This window comes from Epinephelus moara, chromosome 21, assembly GCF_006386435.1.
Source record: "Epinephelus moara isolate mb chromosome 21, YSFRI_EMoa_1.0, whole genome shotgun sequence".
Lineage (NCBI taxonomy): Eukaryota > Metazoa > Chordata > Actinopteri > Perciformes > Serranidae > Epinephelus > Epinephelus moara.
This window is the reverse complement of record NC_065526.1, coordinates 8,800,579-8,814,065: the sequence shown is the minus strand read 5'-3', so window position 1 is coordinate 8,814,065 and position 13,487 is coordinate 8,800,579. Positions and strand designations below refer to the sequence as shown.

The following is a 13,487-nucleotide window of genomic DNA, read 5'->3' as shown; positions in this document are numbered from 1 at the left end:
TTCCAAGACTAGCTGCACTGCATTTAATGAGACCATAAAGGCAACAGGGTACATACACATTAGACTGCAAATTTCTAGTCCCAGCACCCTGTAACAGGTCAAGATGACTGTGGCTGTCTAAAAATGTAGCTCAGCTTTTATATCACATGAATGAGGCATGTGTTACGGTCAAAAGCTCTGGAACAAGGGAATAAGCAGACCTTGAGACTGTTTTGTCAGGAGCAATAAAAAGCTCAGTCAGATGAACACGTCTCAGTCAGACTATCATGAAAAAATGCACTTAATGAGTATAACCCAAGAATATTAATGTTTAGTTGAGAACTGTCTACTACTTTTTATTTTTTGACAAGTATCATCTTCATCCATGAAGAATGCCCATTTCCAAAGCATCTGCAACACGTGGAACATTAACCGATTGGTTAAATAATTACTAATAAATTTCATATACTGTACTAACTACTATATTTGGTGTTTAATACAAGAAAGCATCCATTTTCATTGTTAATTAGATTTCAGAAATTAGGATATGAACTTGAAATAAAAGCCTAATGCTGTTATTTAAATTAGTGTAAGATTGATTGAGCTGACTGTGGCCTTGTACATAACATCCCATATTGAGTACATTTGAACTGAGTGTTTATGTCCCTATTGACAGACAGTTTTATGACGCCCTCTGTGGATGAACGTGTCTATACATGTCTCCCTGGTCTGTCTCTCCCTCCCCAGCTCCTCCTCCTGCTCTCCTGCTCTGTTTGGGCAGATTTTGAGTGTTCAGTCCAGTTCAAAGGCCAGTGTGAGGATAAGAGTGAGTCCTAGTTGTTTACCAGTGGTGTAATTATTTACCCAGCCAGACTCAGAGCACTTTCTGGTGGTCCTGCTAGCTGTGACACAACAGATTTCAAAACCTTTATTACTCAGTTACTGAGTAGTTTATAGCAAAACTTGGGTTTTGTTTCTTCGTCAGAATGTGGGGATCTTTGTAAAGTAAAGCAAAATACAACTTTATCAGAACATGTTTGACTGAATGGTTTGGAGTTTAAGTGACATTTTGACCTGTTTGTCCTGTTATACTGTCTTTATGTCTGTACCAACACTTTTTAGAGTCTTGTATGTATTTTTTGCATTGTCCCCTTTGTGGTGTACCTGCTTGTTAACACTTTATTGTTCAATTTAAAAAATATATATTTATATGTATATATATATATATATATATGTGTGTGTGTGTGTGTATATATATATATATATATATATATATATATATACAAGAAAAACTAATTCATCAATATTTACAAGGTGTTAACCTAAAACATGTTGTGTGCTGTCAGTTTGAGCATAAAACCTAAGAAAATACCAATGTTTTGTATATTTGGTGACATTTGGTGACTAAAATTGTTTCTGCAGTGTTTTCTTTTGAGAATTACAATCCACAACAACTCTTACACCATCAATAATCTGGCCTCTCCACAGGGGCTGGACGCTCTGTCTGCACACATGGCACGATGATGAATCTACAGATGTGACTCATCCAAAACAAAATAAGGACACAGCCCAATGTGATCACACAGATGTGGTCAGAGGTTGACAACACAGTCTCAATTCAGGGTGTGTTTCTGCAGCGTGCATATCCACACAAACCAGACCAGGCCCTGCAGAAACTGCTCATGATTTCAACTCTGTTAGACTTCATACAAAACCACCACTGCAATCCTCTATCTCTAATTTCCACTAAGAAAAATGTGTATTTTTCCCACACTTTCCACTGATAAAATCTAATTTGAGATCTACTCTGTCTGGTGTGAACTACCACCTGTTCCGCTAAAGCCAAATACAGGCTGTTTTGCAACTTGTGCTCCTAAGATATTACTAAGTTTAATAATTTTCTATTCTACCTATACCCATTCAGAGTGGGTAAAAACCTTTGACCCCATTATGGGACATTTTGTTTGGAAAACATCCGAAGCATAAAAAACACTTAAAAACAGGACAGAACAAAGTCTGACATGACAATAGATGCTTTTAAATCTTACTTTACGGGGAAAAAATAAAAAAAAATGCTGTTTATGCTCACTAGGTTATAAAATTGAGCCACTTTCCTTTGTGTGTATTGATGTGTCTGTTGGTGTGTGTGTGTGTATTGGTGGGTGTGTGTGTGTGCGTCAGTCCCCCCTCCTCCACTGAGAGAGCAGATTGGCTCTCTGAGAGGAGACTCCTCTTTACAAGCGCAATGCTGCTGTAACTGAAAAAAAAATCCACAAACCACCTGCAAACTGACCTCAACCAGTTCTAAGCTGCCGAGTGCCTCATCATGAGAGTTCAAGAGTCAAGTGCTGGATCTAGACCATGGATGAGATCCAAAAAAATAGTTCTGCTGGAGCCTAACTTTAACAGAACAACCAACATACACAAGTCTTTGCTTTGCAGAGATGTTTCATAAATTCAAACACTGGCCTGGAAAAGATTAGAAAATCCTGCTTGTCACACAGACATTTAAAGAGTGGACACTGTATGGATTTGTTAACCATGATTTGTTGTATAATTTCACATACAGTCCTATCCAAATGGAAAAAGGCCTTGATAACACCTGTTCAGAAGTCATTTAGGTGTTTCAATTTAGAAAGTTTTGGCACCACTTAATTTGAAGGGGTGTGCAAAAGGCTGTGATGATATAACACCTGTCACCTGTCATATAACAGTGTCAGGTCAGTCTTAAGCACAGCATTTCAAATTAAGTGATGGTTTCAAATATTTAAAACTTGAAATCTAAATTACTTTAAAAAGTTAATCACAAATCTACAATATATGGAACACTTTATTCCATTTTCTGTAACTTGATTTATCTGCGCCTCTTATTGCCAACCCTGAAGTCAAGGGCGGTGTTGGCTGTGAGGGGAGGCACACCGCCCCGTGGCCAACAGGTCAAAGACCTGTTGTTTTAAATCTTCACCTAAAACTCACAGTCAGGTTCAGTCTCTCCGCCTGTCGGTGGTGATCCCAGTCGGTGCAGGCTTCTCAGGAACCAGGACACCAGCCGTGATGCAGCGTGCTTTGTTTAGCCGGAGCGCGCTGCTCGCCCAGCAGGCAGCAACAGCCCTTGACAGTCCGCTGGCCGCAAGGAGCGCGCCTCTGCTGCAGCGACTGGACCGCTCCATGTCCTCCGTCACCATCCCGCCGCCAGCGTGCATGCTCCGGCCGCTGGAGGCTCCACTGCGTTACCTGTTCGGACCGGGACCCTCAAATGTTCCTCCACGTATCTTAGCTGCACAGGGCAGGCCGATCATTGGTCACCTGCACCCAGAAATGTATGAGGTAAACGCTTTATTTGAAACTCAGAAATACTGAGTTGTATGTTCAAATCTATTTACTTTAAGGTAAAAAAAAAATGTGAATGCTGTGTTTACTCAAATATTGAACTTGAGTACAACTTGGAGACGTAGGTGTATTTTGTGTCTTGTGGTTGGATTAAGCAAAACTTGGAATACACAACTATTACTTCAGCAGTTTGGAGCAGTATCAAAACATTTTAACTTCAATTTTAGTTTTATCAGCCTGAATTCATTTAAACGTTTGTTGTGATACACCAACAATTCCATTTTCCGTCTTTTTCAGATTTCTTTATAAACCAAACACTAAGACTTGTGCGTAATTACGCACAAGCTACACGCTTAGTGAAATTACTGGAAGTTCTTAGTCTACCTAACAAATAAAGCTGAAAGTGGTTTGCTGTTTCACTGTGTGTTTTAGATCATGAATGACATCAAGCGAGGGATCCAGTACGTCTTTCAGACAGAGAACAACATGACTATAGCTATGAGCGGATCGGGGCACGCGGCCATGGAGTGTGCAGTGTTCAATACGGTGGAGCCCGGAGAGAGCGTGGTCATTGCCATCAACGGAATCTGGGGAGAGCGCGTTGCAGAAATAGCAGAGAGAATGGGTACGGTCTTTACGCACGATTTTACGCACGCATCCATAGGGGCCTCCAAAGAAGATACACAACTACCTTTACACTGACTGTGTATTCATTCTATCTATCTATCTATCTATCTATCTATCTAGGTGCCAATGTACATAGAATGGTAAAAGCACCCGGTGGATATTTCAGCAATAAAGAAATTGAACAGGTAGGCTCGATGTCTCTGAAGCAGCCTTTAACTTACTAAAGCTACAATAGACAACAATGAAAACATTCTGTCAGCCCTTAAAATGGCTGACTTATTAAACTAAATATACAACTGACAAACAATCAGTTCACTGTCGATGACAAGAACCCAGTGTGATTAAACTTCTTTTTACAATTTTCTTTCTATAGGCCATAGAAAAACACAAGCCTGTCCTGTTTTTCCTCACACATGGAGAGTCCTCTGCTGGCCTCTGTCACCCAGTCGAAGGCATTGGAGACATCTGCGAAAAGTGAGCTTCCTACTGCATTTGCCTCACACCCTGCCTACAAAACAGTTTCATATATTACCAAATATAAAGTTATAGTTCTCACTGCTCACTGTTATATCTGCAGACATAACTGTCTCTTCCTGGTGGACACAGTCGCATCTCTTGGTGCAGCACCAATTTTTATGGACAAGCAAAGTAAGACAATGATTAACAAAGGATTAAATTCTGTTACCTGCTACCATGTGCCTGCTTGTGATATAATGCGCCTCTCCGTGCATTCCCAGATATTGACATCCTGTACAGTGGTTCTCAGAAGGCTCTGAATGCACCTCCTGGTACAGCACCCATCTCCTTTAATGACAGAGCATGGTGAGGAGGGACTTTCTGATTTTCCATATATGAGGCATAAAGAGACCAAAATCTTTGAACCAAGCATCTCTTTGTTTTTCTGTTACCCCTCACAGCCACAAGATGTTTAACAGGAAAACAAAACCAGTATCCTACCTCTTTGATATGACACATTTGTCCAACTACTGGGGTTGTGATGGCCAACCAGCCAGAGTGTAAGTCCACCACAGTCAACTGATTACATCCTGATTCTCTTCATACAACCTAGAACGACAAAATATTAAATTCTTTGATCATTTTAATTATTCTTTAAAGGAGCAGTGTGTAGGATTTAGTGACATCTATTGGTAGTGGTGAGGAATGCAGATGATAACCAGCTGAAACTGTGTGCTCAGTGTAAACTCCCGGTTAGGATTCCAACAGTGTTCATTGTTCGGGAGGTTTTTACCGCAGAAGTCTCCTCTCCAAAACACAGGGCCTGGTGATTCAAACAATAGTAGTAATGGGCGGCAGTAGCTCAGTCCATAGGGACTTGGGTTGGGAACCGGAGGGTCGCCTGTTCAATTCACCCGTCCAGACCAAATATGGAGCGTAGACTGGTAGCTGGAGAGGTGTCAGTTCACCTCCTGGGCACTGCCGAGGTGCCCTTGAGCAAGGCACCGAACCCCCCCCAACCGCTCGGGGCACCTGACCAAGGCAGCCCCCTCACTCTGACATCTCTCCACTTAGTGCAAGTATAGGTCCTGTTTGTGCATGTGTGTGTTCGGACCTGTGTGTAATTGACAGCAAGTGTGAAAAAAATTGAATTTCCCCTCGGGGATTAATAAAGTATATATTTTTTTTTTTTTTTAAAAAACACTGACTAAAGCAGTTTCACAATAACAAAAAAATGATGCCGCTAACTATGGTGGCTGGCGGTGGCTGGCGGTGCATGGCGGTGCAACATGGTCAACCCGGTCTCACTCACAGAAGTTGAGGAAATCCGGCACTTGGGCAGTAACTTGTGGTGTCGGACACTGATGAAAAAGCTGTCCTCTAACGTCGGCTGGTCACCGTTGTAGTTTAGTGATAGTCAGCTACGTCAGGGGGAAATGTAGCGGGATGAGAATGAAAGTTAAGGTGGCCATAGTCTGAGTAGGGCGGGTGGGAGCAGTGGTGGATGGGTCCAACGAACACCAGCTTTCTCCCGGGAGAGCAGTGTTTGTGTCCCGTAGTTTATAAAGCCAAACCCTGGTCTTTTTTCCTCAACCCAACCACGTGCATTTGTTGTTGAAGGAAAAAACTTCAATTTGCTGTGCTTTTATTTTGAAAGAGACTGTATGTAATCAGTAAATTTCCTGTGAAAACGGAAGTGTTTTTTAAAAGAAGACAATGTATGTAACAGGCAGAATTTGTCACAGCATCCCAGAACGTCAACAACCAACGCACCCAGGGTACCTTTCACGTTGTATCTGGATATGTAAAGTCCATGACCAAACGCCGATATGTGATGAGGCTGGAGTGAGAATATGTAGGCATGGTGGACTCCGTGGATGAGGACCTATGTAGATATAAACGGCTCATTCCTAATGTAATGAAACACAACGATTCTTATTTTAAGGTGATTATACACTAAAGGAAACCTGCTTATTGTATTAAATTAAATTTCTACCAATATATCTTCCTAAATTCTGCACACTGGACCTTTAAACTATGGAAAAACTTTGAATTTTAGGAGTGTCATTGTGCTGGATATTTAATCACGTGTGCTGTGGGTTTCAGATATCACCACACTGGTCCAGTCTCTGGATTCTTCGCCCTGAGAGAGGGTCTGGCAATTGTTGCTGAGAAGGTAAAGGGCCATTTCACCACTTTTTGTAGCTACAGAAAAACATAACAACTTTCAGCGTATCTGAATATATATATATATTAGTATCTTTATGTTTCCTTTACAGTTATTCAAATGTACAGTATGCTTGCTAAAACCTTTTTAATGCCAGTGTGGTACAAAGTGTGGGGCCATGCGGGAGCCTACCAGGCTCTTGAATTTCATTTATTTTATTTTATTTTATCTAATTTTATTATCTTATTATGCCAGTCACTTTTTTGGCAAAAATATGATGTAATATACTATAATATCTAAAGTGATACCATTACATCTAAAGTGAAGGCAAAGCAGTGTTTTCATTTTGCTATGAAATGAACACAGCTTTTAGAGTTTGCCTCTAAAAGTGCAGTAGATTTGAGATGGCAGTGTTGGCACAGGCCCCCTTTTAACATCTTGTTTGATTCTCACGTACCTCCATCGATCTCTGTCTCCCTCTAGGGGCTTGAAGAGTCCTGGAGGAAACACAAAGAGGTGGCAGCCTATCTGTACAGAGGACTGGAGGACTTGGGCCTGAAGCTCTTCATCCCTGAACGGGTGAGATAGACATGTAAAACAACAAGGGGGGTGTTTTCTGACGAGGGACAACAAAGAGCTTATCAGGAAGAAACAAAAGGGATAATAAACACTGAAGAAGAATATATCATGTCTCTTACAGAGTTGACAGCACTGTGTTGCCCTGTAGTCATTTTGTGTCATGTTCTTCAGGACCTGAGGCTTCCCTCTGTCACCACCATCGCCATCCCTGAAGGCTACAACTGGAGGGAGCTGCTGGCCTACATAATGAAACACCACCAGATGGAGATGACCGGAGGCCTGGGCCCTTCCATTGGCATGGTGAGTTACTGCTGGTATTTCAACCCTATATATGGTGGACAAATTTATGCCTTTAACATTGTGGTCAGGGTCATCAGCTGACCTTTATTGTCGCTATTCGAGGTGTGACCACCAGTCTCAGTATCTCAGCAGCAGTGGGTGATGCTCTAAAAACGGAATTATTTCCCCTAAAATAGTAACAAAGGGAGATAGTCCTAGATAGAATAATGTGCTCCCATGAGAAATGAAAGCCACCTTTATTCCCACTGAAAAAAAACCTCTTGTCTCAAATGAACTAAACATCCAATTTCAACAGTTAAAACAAGAGCATTGTCATTAGTCTGGTGTCTTTACAGCTTTCTGAATCATGCTGCTGAGTCACTGCCGGCTCTGATGCACTGTACTTTCCACCTCTCTTCTCATTAGGTGATGAGAATCGGATTGATGGGATACAACTGCGAGAAGAGGAATGCTGACATGGCACTGCACGCCCTGGCAGACGCTCTCAAGAACTGCAAAAAAAGCAAAGCTTAAAATTCCCTGACCACTCACCCTGCACTCTTTGATTAGGGAATAAAAAGTAAACATTCAGTGTACCCAACATGCTGGACACCTGGGACGGCGCTTAAAGTTCAGGGATGTTTCTGTGCTTTTTACTGCAGAGATTTTATAAAATACAGGTTTGGAAATAAAGGAGGAGCCATATTATCATGTAGTCCATGCTGGGTGCACTGGAAGATGTCAATAAAGTGTGCTTTAATTTATCAAACACTTGTCCTGTCTCAGTGTGTAGTAACAATTAGAAGAATGGTTTCAGAGATAGCTCCAGAAGTCTTTAAATGTGCCTGGCAATTTGAACTACATTTCCCATGATTCCCTACTGTGATGGCTATCTGTGAAAGTGCGTCACAGTAGTTCAACGCTGTTGCAGTTTAATTACCATTACGTGACGTTTAATCTAACGTTAACTTCTGCCTGATTTTATGCGTTTATACCCGCTTGAAAGAAGTCTGGATTATTAATGGCGTGTCCTGTAAACCACACAGGTAGGATATGTTTTAAATAAAGCACAAATATTGAATTAATGTCAACGGTGCCAGCTAGAATGTTGCAGTGATCACAGGCTAACTTATGCGAACGTTAATTTCAGTATTTGTTAGCTTTTGGCTAAGTTTATGACAGAAAAGTATCAAAGCAGAAGCGTAAAATGTGTCCTAGAGTTTTTATATCCAACTTTAGCCTGTCGTTGACTGTGTGGGATTTTAACTTCACGTTAGCTTCGAAAACGACAGTAGCTAGCTTTAGTTAGCTTCCGAAAACTGTAACTGTAACCACCGGCAGACTGAACTATTTGTATGCTGTGACTTTTCAATGTCAAAGTGCTCGTGATGTGACCTGCAAATCGACACTGAAAGGATGCTGTGATAAGTGCGTCGTCTTTGGAAAGATTAATGTTTGTATGAGCGCGATGAAACAGTCACCTTCCCCTGTGTTTGACAGTTTTCTTCTTCTGGTGTCTGCAAAACCTCGACCAAACCGTAGCACGACTGCCACCTACTGTTAAAGGCGAGAATAGCAACAAGTGTATTTTGACTTTAGACTCTCCCTGCTGCATAAATAGTGTTTATACTATATAATAAAAATGCTTTTGGAAGTGTGTGTGTGTGTGTGTGTGTGTGTGTGCGCGCGCGCGCGCGCGCGCGTGTGCACATAGTAGCACCAGACTATTAAAAGTAAAAAGTAAATGATAAACTCAATACTCAACTTACTTCTCCCGGAGGCCACTTTTGCAAACTGACATGAGGCCAGAGGCCAGTTAATAACCTAAATAAACAATAATTAATATATATAAATAACTAGCCCACAACTCTCTGTCTCTCTTTTTGTAGAAACAAGCTTTATTTGGCTGTTTTCTTATTTACTCTGGCACCTCATTTACATTAAAAGTAGCTACAACAAAGTGTAAATCCATTTATTTTCATTGTACATTTGAAAATGTTCAGAAGGACACCCAGCACTGTGGACCTGATTTGGCCACAAGCTGAGTACCACTGTGATAAACTCTAATAACCATGATATTTACAGTTATAGTCAGAATACAATGAGATACAATAGCATGAAAACAAGAAGAAGAAAAAAGTAGAAACTACATTTAGGAGATGAATAAAAGATGATAATAATAATAAGAAACTTTCTTTATAAAGCACTTTTCAAAACAAAGTTACAATGTGCTTTACATGGTTGATCCAGGATTTACAACTTTATCTGTCACATGATTTAATAAGATAAAATAAACTTTATCTCTTTGGAAATTCACATGTATTTCTGTTTACTGGTATTTAATCCAAATGAAATAAAATGATCTCTTCCTTGATAGGATATTCAAACTTCCTGTTAATTTTTAGTGATATAAGTATGTTCACTATATTTCTTGGTATTGGAACAAATTTGTTGTATCACCCATCACAGCCTCATACGAAAAAAAAATTTGTTTTCATGATAATGCAGCAAAAACTGTTTGTGTGTTTTAGCGTCAGTGGAGCTGAACCCAGCCATCCTCCCTCTAGACTGGCTCCTGGGTACCTGGGTGTCAGATGAACCTGGAGAGGGCTGTTTTCCCTCCATAAAACCTTTCCGCTACATAGAGACACTGACCTTCAGCCATGTGGGACAACCAGTCATCAACTTCATGTAGGTTACTCTGTTAATAATGAGACTTGAATGATTAACACCAGGATGAAAACTGTGTTTTGATGCCCTCTGTGATTTAAAGTTGCAAGCTTGGTTTACTTCTGACATTACACCCACCAATCTTCAGCTGATTCCTCGCTGTTACTGTGTTTGACAGGTTCAATGCCTTCCATGCAGAGACCAAGAAGCCTATGCACAGAGAGTGTGGCTTCATTCGAATGCAGCCGGGAGCCAACAAAGTGGCGTTCATCATTGCACAAAACTCAGGTAATTACATCCATGCCACATACATAGCCAGGCTCCTGCCTATATTTCTGAACTGTGCCGTACTTTTGAGCATATCATTCTAGATGTGCAGAGGCTGGGTATGCAAAGGATTTTCTGAGGGAACCAGAAGCTCATTGTGAATGTACAATATGTATTTTGCATTGCTCATTTTAGGTGTGGCTCAGGGCCATCATGAAAGCACATTCCAGACAAACATGATACAGAAACAGGAACACATGGCAAATACACACCTCTTTATTGTTTGTTTGTCTTAGTTTTTCTGTCTTTCATTGTGAAATTTGAGTAATGAACTATCAAATGAGTGAAATCAGTGTTTGTTACAGACACAAGTAACACAGTACAGCATGCAGTGAAATTATTGCAGCTCCAGAAACAACTATTGGGTAGAGAAAATATAATAAAATACGATGGAATAAAATACGTTAAAGTACAAAAACACAAATTTGATATTTCTCAAATGTGAACAATAAAACAATTCAACAGCATGTTTCAGACAGTAGAAATAGGAAACAGTGATACAATAAAACAGAATGAGTTTCTGAATAATTGAAACAACATAACTGTCACAAAATAACATATACAACGAGTGACAGGTGAGTTATAAATTATGTGTAGTGAGTTATGGATGTGATTCAGGGCCTGGATGAGAGGAGAAACGCGTCCTCCTCCTCCTCCTCTCTGTTTTGGACTTGAGGCAGCAGTAACGCCTCCCTGACCACAGCAGAGAGAAGAGTCTGTTGTTGGTGAATTATTTTCATAGTCCATTTACATTGACTGTGGTTACATGGAAACAAATAACCCATTTATGAAGCTTATCTCAGGTATGATATGAATGGATATGGTGTTTTCACGCGCACAGAGAAACTGGGTTATTTAAATGCCCCGTATACATCCTGGTTTCTTTCAGAGCGCTCCAGCTAGTGTGTTCAGGTTTCTCATTAATGGAATATAGTGTTTCTATGTTCACATTAACAGGATACTCCAAAAACCAAAAATCAGAAATGAGTTATTCATGTCCTTGTAAACGCACTCATTGTTTGTACAATTGAGGACCTTGTTGCCTGGAGGAAATCTAATTTGTTTGTTACCAGTATAAGATTGTCTACACAGACATGTTTTGAGTCCAGTGTGTCTGTGTGTGTGCAGGTCTGGTAGAGATTGAGGAGGGAGAGCTGACAGCGCAGCAGCTGAACCTGCAGAGCCAGGCTCTGGCCAGAATCTCTTTTGCCAAGGAGCCATTTGTACAGAAGGTAAAACTGATTCTCTGACAGCACTCATGTTAATATTAACGGCTTCATTTATTCACTAAAATCAAATCTGTTGTTGTGTGACTGCCCACACAGTCCACCGAGCATCAACACAACTTATTTCAATCCATAAAATAACTTTTTTTGCTTCCTTTTGTGCCGCTGACCTCGCCCGCTCTCTTCCGTCTTTCAGATTTCCAGAGTGTTTCAGCTCCGACCAGATGGGAGGCTGGAGCAGACAGTTTCCATGGCAACAGACAACCAGCCACTGATGCAGCACTTGCACATCACCTACCGCCGGTCATCTTGACCCAACAGGCTGCTTCTATTACACAGAAATACTTCGGTCAGGAAAGATAAACGTCGCTTAAAAATGAGGGGGCTTGAGAAATAATCACGGTTTACTCAGATAATCCTATAAACAGTTTGATTCATGATGTACATTAATACATTACATACCGTAATGACTGGGCATGGTTTAGGCACTACAGGGAGAAAGATGTAGAGTTAATGTTTCTGTCAAATTAAAAATTTAAAAGGCCCTGTGGAGTTTTATTGGAAACAAACAACAGCTGTTTTTACAGTCAGCGTTACTCAACAAAATGCACTGTGTGTCTTGAGGTTTAAAAAAAATGTAGCAAGTGCATTTCCTTCCTCAAAGAACAAAGGATTTTACATTTTGTATTATTTAATAGCAATCAGTCTTCTTTGGTGCTGCCTTTGCTGGCATGTTGCTGTATATCTCGGTGCATTACCACCTGTAGATCAGTGGAACAGAGTGAAACAGTTAAAGATCTGACACTCCACAGGAAACCTTTAATCTACCAGAATAAAGATTTCATATTGCACTTTATGGCCTTGGCTGAGAATGAGTGCTTGCACTATCGTTATATTTATCGTCCAGATATTTATTATTGGAGCTGGAAAGCTTATAAAGCACTGATGATTTAATGGTGATCACACTGTCTTCTTACCTTCAACTTTTATTGCACTATTTTAAGATTGAAAGCTAAAGTTGCTGCTGTCCTTCTGGAGCCAATGAGCAGTGTTTTGAGTGTAAAATTTAGAGAGATGTTCTAAAACTGAATGTATGGTTATGTTATAGATGGTTTAAGCCTGTAAACGTGACCTTTTGAGATTCAGAGGTTTATTTGCGTTTCAGGTTGTCCAAGTTTGGTTTATGTCTTTCAGTGGACAGGTTTGTATACATGTTGCTTCTATGCAGGCTGCACTAAATAAAATAATGATATTGCATCTGTATTGTTTAATTTGTCTTCATTTATTTTAATATCTTATGTTTATAAGCGTGTTCTGTCCTTGTGGATTTAAAGGGAAACATATATTTTTGATTGGACCCTATTTTCACATGTTTGTGTCTAAGTGACTAATAGAGACAACGGATTTTTAAAATAGGCACAAATTTGAGAGAGACCACTGCAGCCAAAGCTGCGAAACAGACTGCATGTAACCTCCTCTGGGAATCGTGCACCATCAGTTCACATCCAATAAAAGTGCTTATTTTTGCTACTAACATGCTCAGATTGTTATTCTAAGAGTCTGACAACAGTACAGAAAGGAACCTACAGAGAAATGTTTTACCTTTTGATGGTTTGTTTCCTATTGTGATCAAGTCTCGCTCAAGTCTTGTTCTCTTTCAGAGATTTCAGGGGGTTCAGTTACCACCTTGTTTAGTTATTATATTGAGTATAGTTACGTTATGTTGACCTCTTTTGCATGCCCAGTTCTGTTCTTGGTTTGTAATTTTTTCATGCATTTTTGGGGTTTGTCAACAACTCCTGTGTCCTTGTTGCCTCACTGCTTGGTCCCTAACAGTTTAGAAAAAA

General features: G+C 40.3%; 2 protein-coding genes across 2 annotated transcripts; both read left to right on the top strand.

The window, feature by feature from the left end:
* The first annotated feature begins 2,952 nt into the window (after window positions 1–2,952).
* agxtb (alanine--glyoxylate and serine--pyruvate aminotransferase b) lies at window positions 2,953–8,186 on the top strand. Its single transcript, XM_050033448.1, has 11 exons — window positions 2,953–3,306; window positions 3,742–3,934; window positions 4,057–4,121; window positions 4,310–4,410; window positions 4,514–4,584; window positions 4,674–4,758; window positions 4,854–4,952; window positions 6,499–6,568; window positions 7,043–7,138; window positions 7,310–7,438; window positions 7,844–8,186. The coding sequence occupies exons 1-11, from the start codon at window positions 3,034–3,036 to the stop codon at window positions 7,949–7,951; spliced, it is 1,290 nt and encodes a 429-aa protein (XP_049889405.1). The 5' UTR covers window positions 2,953–3,033; the 3' UTR covers window positions 7,952–8,186.
* Window positions 8,187–8,316: 130 nt separating this feature from the next.
* On the top strand, window positions 8,317–12,890 carry thap4 (THAP domain containing 4). Its single transcript, XM_050033451.1, has 5 exons — window positions 8,317–8,463; window positions 9,949–10,108; window positions 10,266–10,375; window positions 11,543–11,646; window positions 11,837–12,890. Exons 1-5 carry the CDS (start codon window positions 8,439–8,441, stop codon window positions 11,951–11,953), a joined length of 516 nt encoding a protein of 171 aa, XP_049889408.1. The 5' UTR covers window positions 8,317–8,438; the 3' UTR covers window positions 11,954–12,890.
* The last annotated feature ends 597 nt before the right edge of the window (window positions 12,891–13,487 follow it).

What these genes read in the sequence shown, in the direction of transcription:
- agxtb (XM_050033448.1), top strand. Translation starts at nt 3,034, where the DNA reads ATGCAGCGTGCTTTGTTTAGCCGGAGCGCGCTGCTCGCCCAGCAGGCA. An exon ending in AGAAATAGCAGAGAGAATGG is followed by an intron (nt 3,935 to 4,056) that starts GTACGGTCTTTA and finishes CTATCTATCTAG; the next exon opens with GTGCCAATGTACATAGAATG. An exon ending in TCCTTTAATGACAGAGCATG is followed by an intron (nt 4,759 to 4,853) that starts GTGAGGAGGGAC and finishes TACCCCTCACAG; the next exon opens with CCACAAGATGTTTAACAGGA.
- thap4 (XM_050033451.1), top strand. Translation starts at nt 8,439, where the DNA reads ATGGCGTGTCCTGTAAACCACACAG. An exon ending in CAACCAGTCATCAACTTCAT is followed by an intron (nt 10,109 to 10,265) that starts GTAGGTTACTCT and finishes TGTGTTTGACAG; the next exon opens with GTTCAATGCCTTCCATGCAG. An exon ending in CATCATTGCACAAAACTCAG is followed by an intron (nt 10,376 to 11,542) that starts GTAATTACATCC and finishes GTGTGTGTGCAG; the next exon opens with GTCTGGTAGAGATTGAGGAG.